The 13061-nt window shown below is 39.2% G+C and overlaps 1 protein-coding gene across 1 annotated transcript in view; it reads left to right on the forward strand.

Moving 5' to 3' along the window:
* Positions 1-330: 330 nt before the first annotated feature.
* TNFRSF21 (TNF receptor superfamily member 21) overlaps positions 331-13061 on the forward strand; it is a 112736-nt gene continuing 100005 nt past the window's right edge. Inside the window, exon 1 of the mRNA XM_074310723.1 lies at positions 331-864. Coding sequence (XP_074166824.1) covers positions 745-864 — 120 coding nt within the window. The 5' untranslated portion in view covers positions 331-744. The remainder of the gene's footprint in view (positions 865-13061) is intronic.

The raw sequence follows: 13061 nt of genomic DNA on the forward strand, positions 1-13061 counted from the left end.
TATCCGGACTGTCGATACCCTGCACAGGACATGCATTCTGTGAAATATTTATCGTCAATCACTACAGGAGAAAACTACAAGCAAAATTTGGGGCAGGAGTGTGTTAAACACCATGAAATTAGCAAATTTATTCCCCTAGTTAAGGAAAAAACTCGGATGTAATTCCCAAAGAGAACGCCAAGGGGCAACATTTTCCTCCCCCTTTACACCTGGAACCCTCCTTCTTTTTAACTACACAAAGAGATTTGTCTCCGCCTCTTTGTGACATCACAAAGGGCAGTAGACCCGCCCCCTTCTCTTCCACCACGTGTGTATCCTGCCGGGGCTGCCGCCCTAGCTCATTCCCTTACCGGCTGGTTTGAGAGGCGGAGGTGGGGGTTGTTAGCCTTGGACTGAGGGTTCGCTATGGGAAGTTGCTCGTTCGTTCTCCTGCACCCAGCCCTTCTCCCTGGTTATTCGCAGCCGGAATCGGAGGCGAGGAAAGGCAGGCGACGGCTGCTGCAGCGGCTGCCTCTCCTCCCCTTGGCTGCTGCACCGCTGGGCAGGTGCTGAAAGCCACCCAAACCCGATTCTGGCGCTCTCTTCCACCTCTCCTCCTGCCGCAGTCTCTATGGAGCATCTGAGTTAGATGGGCTCCTGGCCCCGGAGGCAGCGGTGGATGTGGCGCTGGGCAGAGGCAGCTAGGGAGTGTAGCTGCCGCGGGGCAGCGGGCCATAGGCTCCTCTGCGAGCCCCCGGACCATCCATGGGGGCTTCTGCGGGCAGCACTGCCGCCGGCCGGCGCTCCTCTAGCTTCGCTTCTTCCTCTTCCAGCAGCATCTCCAGCGGACCCCGAGCCGCAATGATTACTCGCTCCTTTTTCCTGGTGAGTGAAGCTCTTGGCGGGATTGGGCAGGCAGAGGCGGTAGAGGAATAGCACCCCCGGGATGTGTGTGGTACCCATTGGAGGATGGCTTCCTCTTTCCTATTCCCCTTCCCAATCTTTCAGATCCCAAGCCCTGGTGCCTCTAGGCCAGCGGGTATGAGGCCCTAGGACACCTGCCCTGGAAGAGAAGATGCATTCATATGGGTTAATGAAAGCCTGGAGTGGCGGGGGCTTGCAAAGGCGGGGAATAGACTGGAGGGCCGCCCTTTGGAGCAACCCTGCCAGGCCAGACTTTGGGGGAGTAAGGCAAAAAACAAAAAACAAAAAACACGCAAATTTCCTGGGTGGTGGGGGAGTTGAGTGGTGTAGATTTAAGGGTCCACTGCCGGCTACCCATCCCTAGGGTCGCCACCATTCCCAATGGAGAAGCTTCAAGTCTGTCCCCTCCCTTCCTGGTCCCCAGGTGTGCCCCGGGCCTTTGGGCCAGATTCTGCGGTACTGGGAGCCTAGGATGGGAGCTAGCTGTTCTGCGGGCAGCGCGGCGGCCGCAGCTTTTGTTCCAGCTGCAGTGTCATATCTGGATGCTACCGCAGTAGGGGAAGGAGAAGGAACGAAAGAGAGCGCCCATGTGCACAGTAGCCCCGCATTCCGGAGCAGGGGCGCCAGTGTCAGCACGTCTTCCCTCGAGTCCTGCCTTTGCCTTCTTCCCTCTTTCTCCCCCACCTCGCTTCCCCCCACCCCCCGTACCCTCCAATTTCTCAGGCTGACTCTGCTCCAAAAAAATCTTAGATATATCCCAAGAAACAGATAAAGTTCCAGACACTGCATTAGAGCTCAGAATAGGGGGAGGGGAACGAGACAAAAAAAGGAAGATGAGCTCTTCCTTCTCTCTCCGGTAGGCTTTCCGCCCCTCCCCTCCTATTTACGGGCAGCGGGCTGGGATTCTTTCAAGCTGGTGCAATCCTTCGGTCTGCTGCACCTGCTTCTGGCGCGTGTCTGGATTTAGGACTTTAATTACCTTGGCCCTTTGCCCCAGCCCCCAAAACATCCCCTTCCCCCCCCCCCCCCCCGCGAAAAGGAATGTCTTTATCCTGTGAGTTCTGCATATTCCCTTCTCTCTAAGACCCGCCGAAGGGATAAGAAGTGGTAGAATTGGAGGTCAACCGCGTGAATCCCCTCCCTTTCCTAATCATTAATCTCAACCTTTCTTAGTATTTCTTTTACCTTTTGTTCCCTGCTGTAGGGAAAGTGGGGGGCCCCGGGCAAGGGGCCAAGGATTTCCGAGGACTGTCGTTTTTTCCCCCACCTCCTCTCACTCCCCTTCCTCCTCCGGCCTGGATTAGACAACAAGAGTCAGGCTTCCAGGCAGTCTTTCCCTTGTGTATAGCAGAGGCAGTCTTGCTGTCTCCTTTTCCTGAAAGGCTCAGAGCTGGGCCACCATGGATTGCTTTGATCCTAGATCCTTGCAGTTGCTATGGCAGGATGAATTCTCTGTGTGTGTGTGTGTGTGTGTGTGTGTGTGTGTGTGTGTAATTGGGGGTGGGGGAGGAGAGAACTTTGTTTCTGTTAGTAGCCCTAATGAACCGTTCCAATCCCCTTCCTTATTGGGGTAAGTAAACTCTAGATTCCCATTCTTGAAACCTCTACTGGTGCAGAAGGATAAAAGCATAATGAAAATTGTTTCAGACTCAATAAGGATTTAAAAAAAATTATTATTAAATGGAAAACAACTGAAGGATGGAGTTTAGAATTCTGATTATTTGGCTTTAAAAAAAATTTTTTTTAACAGAGTCACTTTTTCCATCTAATTCTGCTGGCTCTGTTTACCTATCTGGTTGAATCTTAGTTTGCCAATGAACAATCCAAGGAGATAAGACAGATCTACCACCCAAGGAGAAAATCCAAGGTTTTCTATTTCTGAACCTGGGAGGTATTAAATGAGACTCTGGGTAAATCAAGTGAAAATCACTTGAATATTTTAAATTAGGAAAGAAGATAATATAATTCCCATCCCCATCCCATATTTCTTTTTTTTTTTTTTCTTAAATGTCTATGGAATTTTTATTTGGCTTAATTGTACCATTTGTGAGCCTCGAAACTTTGAGAATTAAAGATCAGCTATATTTAAAATTCAAGAGAAGATAACATAGTACAGTGGAAAGCCACTAGATTGGGAATCAAGAAACCTGGGTCTTAGTATCTGTTTTAGGATGTTGAGTGAATACTTGGGGCCCTCAGTTTCCTTCTCTGTAAATTAAAAAAGTTTGGAATACAAGGTCCCTTCCAACTTTAATATTCTGAATTATAAAATAGTGTGATAGTGTGGGAAGGTGATGCAATTCCAAGATATTGGGATATTTAATTCTCAGATTGAGTATGATGGAAGAGATCTCACATGATAACTGGTTCCCTAGTAGACTTGAAATGTCAGCAGGACTGAGCATGGAACTACATTTAGATTCTCAGTGAAGTCTTTTCTGTTCCCCTCCTGCTTTTCTTAGTTATGGGCATGACATTTCTGTCTTCCCAATGATCATGATTTTGTTGTTATATAAAGTAATAACCTGCATCCTCAATTTTTTTCTACTGATAATCCACTACATGAAGATACTTTGAAAAGTTCAAGACATACTGAGCATGAGATTTCTGGAAAAAAAAAAAAACCAACACTTGAACCTCAGTTTTCCATTCTGTAAAATAAGGGTTGTAATTCATATGCTGCCTGCCTCCTATGGATTATAAATTTAGAGTTGGAAAAGATCATAGTGCTCTAGTTTATAGCCTCAAGGTCACATAGGTAATAAGTGGCAGAGCTGGTGTTTAGATATCTGTTGACTTTTAAATATTTTATAAATTGTAAGGCACTATAGAAATTTGAAGTAGTAACATTCTTTATTTCATTCATATTGTTATTATGATATGACAGATCTATGAGTAAATTATTGCACAGATTAGCAGAATTAGAATTTTGTAATTTAGCACTGATGCCTTTAAGTTGTAAGAGAGTTTAAGCATTCAGAAGTAGTTTATATTTCAGTGGTGGAGTAATAGAAGAACAAAACTCAGCAAAAAACCAGAGATAAGGAAACTTGCATTTTAATCCCAATTTTGCCACTCACTAGTTATACTACCATGGACAGATCATTTTCTCTGTCAGATTCTCAATTTTCTTATTTATAAAATGAAAATATTGAACTAGATAAGCTTTGTCTTGAGCATTCTAAAACTCATGTTAACCAGACTTCATTTAGGTGCAGAGTTGGGAAGAACTTTGGTGATCTACTTCAACCTCTTCATTTTGTAGTTGCGAAAACTGAGGCCAGATAGGGGGCATGAGTAGACCTAGATCATTTGGGAGTAAGACGTATTGGAGCTGTGTTAATTGTTTCAGACACAATTCTTTTAAATTCAAATTTCATACTTTTTCCCCATTCCCTATTTTTAGTTGTCTTTGTTTTGTTTTGCTTGGTGGTGGTGGTTAGTTTTTTCAGTCATATTTTCATGAGCATAAACTTAAAGAACCTGTGCCCTGACAATTCAACAACCATTTTTTTATTGCTGTTGAGTTATAGTTATGTCCAAGTCTTCCATGATCCCATTTGGGGTTTTCTTGGCTAAGATACAGCAATGATTTTCCCTTTCCTTCACCAGCTTATTTTATAGATGAGGAAAGTGAGGCAAACAGGGTTAAGTGACTTGACCAGAAGTACAACAGCTAGTAAGTATTCAAGGTCAGCTTTGAAATCAGGAAGATGAGTCTGACTCCAGGCCCAGCACTCTATGAAATGTGCCAAACTAGCTGCCACAAGGACAATATTTTTATGTTTTTGACAAAGTGTCTTAACTTTTTAAAATGGCAACATAATAGCTAAGGGAGGAGGAAAATGTTTTAGACTATTTTAAAAAAGCAATTTTGTATTTATTAAGTCACCAGTTATTAAAGGCAGTAGAGGCTCCTTGCTAAGAGAGAAGGGGAAAGACTCTAGAGCACACATTGGTTTTTTAGATAAGAAAAATGTGAATTAATCCAAATGTTCAGAAGGAAGATCTGTCTGTCTTACACATCTATGTTCGTTTTGAATTGAGGTATCTAAACACAACTTGGGGGGGCATCAACAAAGAGGCTATATACTGTTAATGTTTGAGTAGGAGTAGTGACTGAAATATTGCTATTATAATTTAAATCCATAGAGTAATAACAGAAATGTAAATAGTTGATATACAAGTTTATTTTTATAGTGACATTCAGTGCCAAGTTTCTGAGTTTATATTGTATTAAAAAAGATTTGAAGCTGTAAGACACATCCTCCTTAAGTCTTCTATCTCTTCCTCCTTCTGCCCTTCCCCAAAGTAATGGTTCTATTCTCAACTGTCTCATAGTATATTGTATGTACCTTTATGCATTTATATGCTATGATCTTAGGACTGGTCAGAATATAGCAAATGTAGATTTGCCTTTCATTATTTAGATGAGGAAATTGAAGCAACTCAAGTGCTTTGCCCAACTTCATAAAAATACTGGAATTCACAACCCTTTGCATGTGAAGTCATATTTACTTCCATAATTATTGTTATACATGTCTTTTCCATGAACTACATTTTGATTGTAACTCCTTAGGGAAGGGACTGTCACTGTACCTGGTACTTGCCTTGCAAGTAGTAGTAGACTAATAATAACCATTCAGATGAGTCTTTAATGCCTTTTCCACCATCATGTTTGTTTCTCCTGTAGCTCAGGAGAAAAGACAAATAAGACCTCTGAGTTTTTGCTGGCGTTAACATGTACAGTATGACCTTAGTGCCAAGAATGACACAACAGAACCCGGGCCTGTTGTTTGATCTCAAGGAGCTTATCTTGAAATGAGTCAGATCAGGTAAGCTTGGGAGGGACCTTTGACATCACAGATCTAAAACTAGAAAGGACCTCAATAACCCTCTTGTCCCAGCTCCTTCAACTTAAAACAGATGAAACAACTGAGGCTAAGGGAGATCAGGTGATTTGTTCATGATTATTTAGGTCATAAATTTCAGAGGTGGCATTCAAATTCAAATTTTTTTACTCCAATACCTGTTTTATTTCCCATGTACTACATTGCTTCCAATAATGGAAACGGCCAGGAAGTCTTAAAAACTTTTATATATGCAATCAATTTAACATAAAGATATCTTTAATTTGCTAACAGTGTCTACCAGCTTTTAGCTTGGTAGAAAATAGCAAGTATCATTATAAGATCAAATTAAAACTTGAATTCCCCTCCCCAGATAAATTTGCTCTTTTATTGGGGGTGATTATCTAGCATTTTTGCACTTCAGGATGCCCATTTGTCAAGAGTGAATACCTTATACAAGGCTCAATGTCAGATTCATTAATAAGCATGGGGAAAGGCATCATTAATGTCACATCCAGGGTCTGAATTTTTAAAAAGCTGAATCTAGGCTGCCTCTTTTCTGTATGTTCTAACAAAATAATCTTAGAATATCAGGGCTGGAAAAGGCTTTAAAAGTTATCTAGACCAATTTGCTAAAGAAGGATATGATTATAAAAACATTTTTCATCTATTGTGAATTTAGTCAAATATATAAATGAAAAAATATTCTAATATAAAAAGCAAAAAAGTATATTGTTAGGATTACTAAGTGAGAACTCAGGTTGTCTGGACAGTGACAAGGTGAGAATTCAGGTTTTCTGGACAATTACAAGGTGAGAACTCAGGTTGACTTGATAGAGGGGGCAAGCTCATTGGCTGGGGTGGTTCTTCCCAGAAGCCCTTGCATTATCTCACGCCCATTCTCTGGGAGGATAAAAGAGACAGCACTGGGCCCAGAGAGCAGATCGACATGGAGAAGGATAAGAGCTGGAGGAGATTCAAGGAAAAGACTCTGCATTGCATCAGGAAAAGATGAACTTCTATGAAATATATTTTTAAAAATATTACATTTGACAGCCTAGTAGCAGAATTGCCTATTTGCAGTTCTTCTGAACTTTATTGTAAATGTTTTATTGAACTTTCTTTTCTTTGTTTCTTGAAATCTTTTTCTCATTGTTTCTTTATGTCTTTCCTTTCTCTCTTTCCAATTTCCCCCCTCTCTTCTTCCTCTTCTGTTTCTTTTTCATCAATGGAAAGAACATTGGACCTCTAAAGTAAGAAGTTGTTTTTGTTTAGTTATATCTGACTCTTTGTGATCCCATTTGGGGTTTTTTTGTGCAGAAATACTGAAGTAATTTGCCATTTCTTTCTCCAACTAATTTAGAGATAAGGGAACTGAGGCAAAGGGGGTTAACTGACTAGCCAGGATCACAGAGCCAGTAAGTATTTGAGGATAGATAAGCATCCAAAATAAGAAGAGAGGTTCAAATTTCATCCATTTTACTATTTGTGACCTTAGAAAAGTCAATGGAAGCCTCCTGCTCCTCAGTTTCCTTGTCTGTAAAATGATGAGGTTGAACTAGAAGGTCTCTGGAGTCCTTTCCATTTTTAGATATATGAATTTATGATCTCAGTAGAAGTTATTTCATAAATCAAATAAGTATGGTCTATCAAAGCATACTAATGCACTATGTCTAAAAAGGTATGTTTCATCCTGCACCTGTAATCACCTGACTTCCAGGAGGTGGGAGGTATGCTTCATCATCAGCCCTCTGTAGTCATAAATGGCCACAATCTTTGGACTAGAGTTCTAGAATATTTGGACATTTATATCATTGTGATCATTGTGTAACTTGTTCCCCAATTCTTATTTCATGCTGCATAGTTCATAGTGAACTTGTGAAGTGACTTATTTAAGGTCACATAGCTAGTATCAAAGTCAAGACTCAAAATCAGCATTCATTTCACCAGACCAACAAGGACATTTGATAGACTTGTGGCTTCTCTAAGAAAAAAAAAATGTAATAAAAAATGACAAAATAATACTACCCACACCTTAGGTGTGTATAATAATCATTTTGTTTATATAACAAGCATTTATGTGTCCCAAACATTGTTAGTTAGGCACAAGGAGTATGGGGGGGTAATGAAATAGACTTTGTTCTCAAGGAACTTAACATTCTTTTGGGGACTAAGGAGGAAACAACTTGTGTTCAAGTAAATAAATATAAAATGTTTTATATTTTTCAAAGTTGTTCCTTGACAATTTGTATCATCTAGAAACAACAGGTATATGTTCTTTAAAAAGTGTTGAATTTGGAAAATATATGACTATTAATTGCTAGTGATCTTGGATAAATTCCTTAACCTTTAAGCTTCAGTTTCCTCAAATGCAGAATGGGGATAATACTCCTTTTATCCATCTCATAAGAGTGATAGGAAAGTCATATGAGAGAGGATATGTGTCAATTATAAAAATGTCATACAAAATAATTAGGCAATATGGTGCCTTGAAATAAATGCTAAAGTTGGAATCATAGCACCTAAGATTGAATCCCTTTTCAGTTACTTGTTACTTGTGGGAACTTGGGCAATCATTTTGTCTCTTGGGGAATCAATCATTTTCCAAAACTGTAAACAGAGGGATTGGATTACTAAGGTCCCTTCACCTCTGGATCTGTGAGTTTTTGATTTATAATGTAAGTTGGTTGGTTATTTACAAAATTTGGATTAAGAAATGAGGTAATCTGCAATAGAGAAATGAATTGTCACCTAAGATTATGCTGATAAGCAGCAATGTTTTGCCCTAAATCATACAATATGTAACAAATCTCATTATAACAAAACAATTAACATATTTTACAAAATATGTTAAAACAGTACCAGCCCTGAAGTCAGGAAGACCTGAGTTCAAATCTGGTCTCAGTCACTTAACACTTCTTAGCTATGTGACCCTGAGCAAGTCACTTAACCCCAGTTGCCTCATCAAAAAAAACAAAACAAAACAAAAATATATGTTAAAACGTCTAGGTTTGCCAAACATTTTATATATAGTATTTCATTTGAGTCTCACAAAACTCTTGTGAAGTAGGTTATATGAGCATTATCATGTCTATTTCACAATTGAGGAAATTGAAGCCAAGAGGTTGTGATATGTATTATTCTAGTCTGATACATGGGATTTGAACCCAAGTCCCATACTCCTAAGACTTTTATTCTTTCCACTATATACCATGGTATCTTTTCAATATAGCATACTATGGTTTTTGGGGGGTGGGGGCAGGGTGGGGTAAAGAGACAACTAGGTGGTGCAGTGGATGGAGCATTAGGTCTAGAGTTAGGATTTCTTGTTCAAACATGGCCACAGATACTTACTGGCTATGTGACCCATGGCAAGTCACTTAGTGCTCTTTGCCTTACTTTCCTCATCTGTGAAGACCTAAGTTCAAAACCAGCCTCACTAGCTTGTAACTCTGGACAAGTCTCTTAATCCTGTTTGCTTCAAAATAACCCCAAATGGGGTCACAAAGAGTCGAACACAATGAAAACAACTGAACAATCTTCTTAATTAATATTTCTATAGTACTTTGTCATTTTTCAAAAGCCCTTTCTTCCTTATAGACAGACTTGAGAAGTTAATGCAACCATTAATAACAATAACAGCAATAACTTGTATATATATATATATGTGTGTGTGTGTGTGTGTGTATATATATATATATATATATATATATATATATATATATATATATATATATAATATGAGTATATGCATGTATGTAATCTACTATGTCCCAAGTTTTTTAGAAATATTATTTTATTTGCTCTTTAACAACAACCAACCTGGGATAGAGATACTATTATTATTCTAATTTTGCAGATGACTAATCTAAAGCAAACAGAGGTCATACATCTAGTAAATATCTGAGCCCAAAATTTGAATTCAGAAAGATGAGCCCAGCACATTATCACCTACCTGCTCATTAGTATTCCCATCAGACAGATGAGTAAATTGAAGTTGAAAGAACTGAAGCCTAAGCAAATGGTTGAACCAGACTCCAAGTCAGTGGCAGTTAGGTGGTGTGGCTGATGGAGCAATGGGCCTGGAGTCAGTTATACCCAGACCCAAGCATAAATCTGGCCTCAGATCTTGCCAGTTTTCTGATGCTAGGCGATTCAGTTTCCTGATCTGTAAAATAGGAATAGTAACAGTACCTACCTTACCAGGTTGTTATGAGAATGAAATAAAATAACATTTGTAAAACAAACAAGATATACATATTTATTCCTTTCCCTTCCCCCTTCCCCAAGAATGATGCTATTTCCTCTACAACATACTGGCTTCCCAGAAAGCATTAAGCTTAATAGCTTGGTAGCCAATTCTTGTAGATCTTTGTGCTGGAGGGCAGAAGTGGTAAATCCCTTTGACTTCATAAGAAGTTTGGTGGTTTTGCATTCAAGTGGAGCTTTGTAGGAATACATGCTATAATTGTCATAATCAAACTGCTAAAGTTTGGTGGGGTTTTTTTTAAGCCCATTAAACTAGACCAGATTCATCATCAGACTTTTCAGCCACCAATATGAAACAAGTGAATTTTCTGAGTAATCAGCGTAATGCTGATTCCTTTCCATTAGGCATTAATAAAGCTTTGGATTTTTACTCAGAGAGACTGGGCAGATACCCAAGATGTTTACTTCCTATGCAGCTTTTCTGGCTAATAATGAAGCCTCTTCCCCCCTTTTTTTCCCTCTCCTCTTGACTCTTGGAAAGGGTCTCTTCTCTTGCTTGGGAAAATGCCTAAGTTTCTTTCCCAAGGTAAGCCTAACCTGAGCTAATAGATGCAGTGTTCTACCCTGAGGAAAATTCAGGAAGTGGAAGACTAGGAAATCTTGAGCCCAAAGTGGGTTTATATGGGGGCAGGGTTCTGTTGCTACAGCTGTAGAACTCTTGATTCTTTCTGGATAGAGGAATGAATCTCCCATTCATTTTTTACCCATGTGTAAGTACTAGCCTTGCCCTCAATATTTGTATTTGACAAACAGAGAAAAATAAACAGGAGTCTTAATCTGGCTCCAAATACTGCTACAAATGGTTCCCTTTACCTAATTCCTTCTTTTTCCCATCATGAGTCCATGAGGATAAAGCAGAGGTTGGGTAGAGTCTATGAAGGAAAGGAACCTGTGGCAGGAGACTTTGGTGTTGGTTGGCACTAAATGATGTATCTTCTAGATCATTTGTGACATCTTTATGTAGACTATAATCTAAAGAGGTCAAGTGAATATAAATTTTTTTTGTTTGGGCATTTTCAGTCATGTTTGGATATTTCATGGCTCTGTATGGGATTTTCTTGGCAAAGATATTGGAGTGGTTTGCCATTTCTTTCCCCAGCTCATTTTGCAAATAAGGAAACTGAGGCAAACAGTGAAGTGAATTGCTCTGGAAGTGTCTGAGGTCAACTTTGAACCCAGATTTGAGTCTTCTGGACTCCAGACCCAACACTGTACTTACTGTACCATTTTGTTGGATATAAACTCCTTTAGGGCAGAGACTATTTTAATTTTTCTCTATTTCCCCCAGTGCTAGTAGTACAGAGGTTGGTATATAGTGAACACTTAATATATATCTGATCAATTCAATCAAAAGGATTTGATGAGATGATAGTAGAACTGAAAAACCTGGAAAATGATGGCTAACTATGGTACTAGAGACTGGGAATCTGTGCTATAGAGTTGGACGGTTTCTTTGAGAATATTCAGAGATCCATGGAATGTTGGTAGTCTACCTAATATTTATTACAGATGAAAAAACTGAATTTGAGGGACATGAAATCAGTTACCCAAAGTCACACATATAGTGAGTTTCAAAGCCTGGACTAGAATTCCTAAAATCTCTGAAACCAAATCTAGCATATGTTCCAATATATCAAGCTGCCTTTTTAAAAAATTAGATTACAATATTCAAAAAGCTGACTTTAAAAAATTATATTATGATATTCAGAATTGAAAAATATGTGGTAGATGGAGTCTTCTTAGAGTCCTTGTTTCTAGACCCAGTTCTACTTCTATGACATATATATGTAAAACCTATTAATGTCCCTTTGCTTTCTGAGTCTCCTTATCTGAAAATCATGCATATGTTTGGTGGTGATGGTGGTGGGGTGCTGGAGGGATTAATGAGCAGCATGTACTTTCTAAGGTTCCTTTCTTCTCTAAGTTTCTATAGCTCTCTAAGATGATTTCGTTCAGAAAATGAAGGGAGTATGGAAGGACAATTCAGAATAGTTATATTCTTTATCATACCTAGTCAGCACCTGGATTTTGTTTACATTTACATTTATTTACATTTCTCCTCCCTGCTCTTGAAATTAATTGTTGGGCACCTGAGTGGCCAGTGCACTTTAAGCCTGGGCAAGATAGGAAAACCTAGTTTCCAAAAGGAAAAAAAATAAGGAAAAGAAAAGAATTATTGGCATTAGATAGGTATGAATGAATGACCAGTCCTTTATTGTTGGTTGAATGGAAATCTATATATGAGTGCTCTCAGAATGAAGGAAATCATTTCACCTTGGTATTTTTTTTTAGTGCATTTAAAATTCATTTAAAGTTTTTTATTTTTTTAAATTGAGAGGTTGCAAGAAAAGTTGAGCATGTATAAGAGGGATGGATGCAGATACCTTAATGAAGATAGAAATGGAATCATCCTTCTTCAAAATGGGCCTCCACTGTTGCGTCTCAAAAGTTAATGTGCTTTCCCTTGGTGGAGAGTTCGCCATCCCCTTTGCAGAATCATAGAGCCTTTGAAAAGTAGAAAGATTATTTTTATAAACTATATTCACTTAAAATCATCAACTTAGAGCCAGAAGGTACCTCAGAGGCCACTTAGTTCAGTTCCCTCATTTTACCAGTGAGAAAACAGCTGCCCTGCTCTGTGGCATTATTGGTAGGTTTTAACCAAGTCTCTAACATTCTAAACTAAAAAATCACTATGTCCCTTTTGGGAGGGGAGAAGGAAGGAAGGATTTTGCCTGCCAGTATATTCTAATGAGAGATGGTGCCACTGCAAGAAATGGAAAGCTACTCCTACAAATTGAAATGTTCTAAATGGGAACTAGATGGGCCATGCTTTTTCCTGCATCCTGGATCATTTTGAAAAATACTTGCTTAGTGAGTAATGAGTATGAATTGACTTCTGGTGAACATTCTATTATAAAACACTTGTCTTTTGCCATTTAGAAGAGGAATTGGAGCCTTGGGAGAGATATGGCAAGAAGTCATATCTGTCTATCTCTCCATCTGTCTGTCATTTGTCCCCTAACTTTTTTATTCTAG

Source organism: Sminthopsis crassicaudata, chromosome 4 (genome assembly GCF_048593235.1).
Source record: "Sminthopsis crassicaudata isolate SCR6 chromosome 4, ASM4859323v1, whole genome shotgun sequence".
In the NCBI taxonomy this organism is placed as follows: Eukaryota; Metazoa; Chordata; class Mammalia; order Dasyuromorphia; family Dasyuridae; genus Sminthopsis; species Sminthopsis crassicaudata.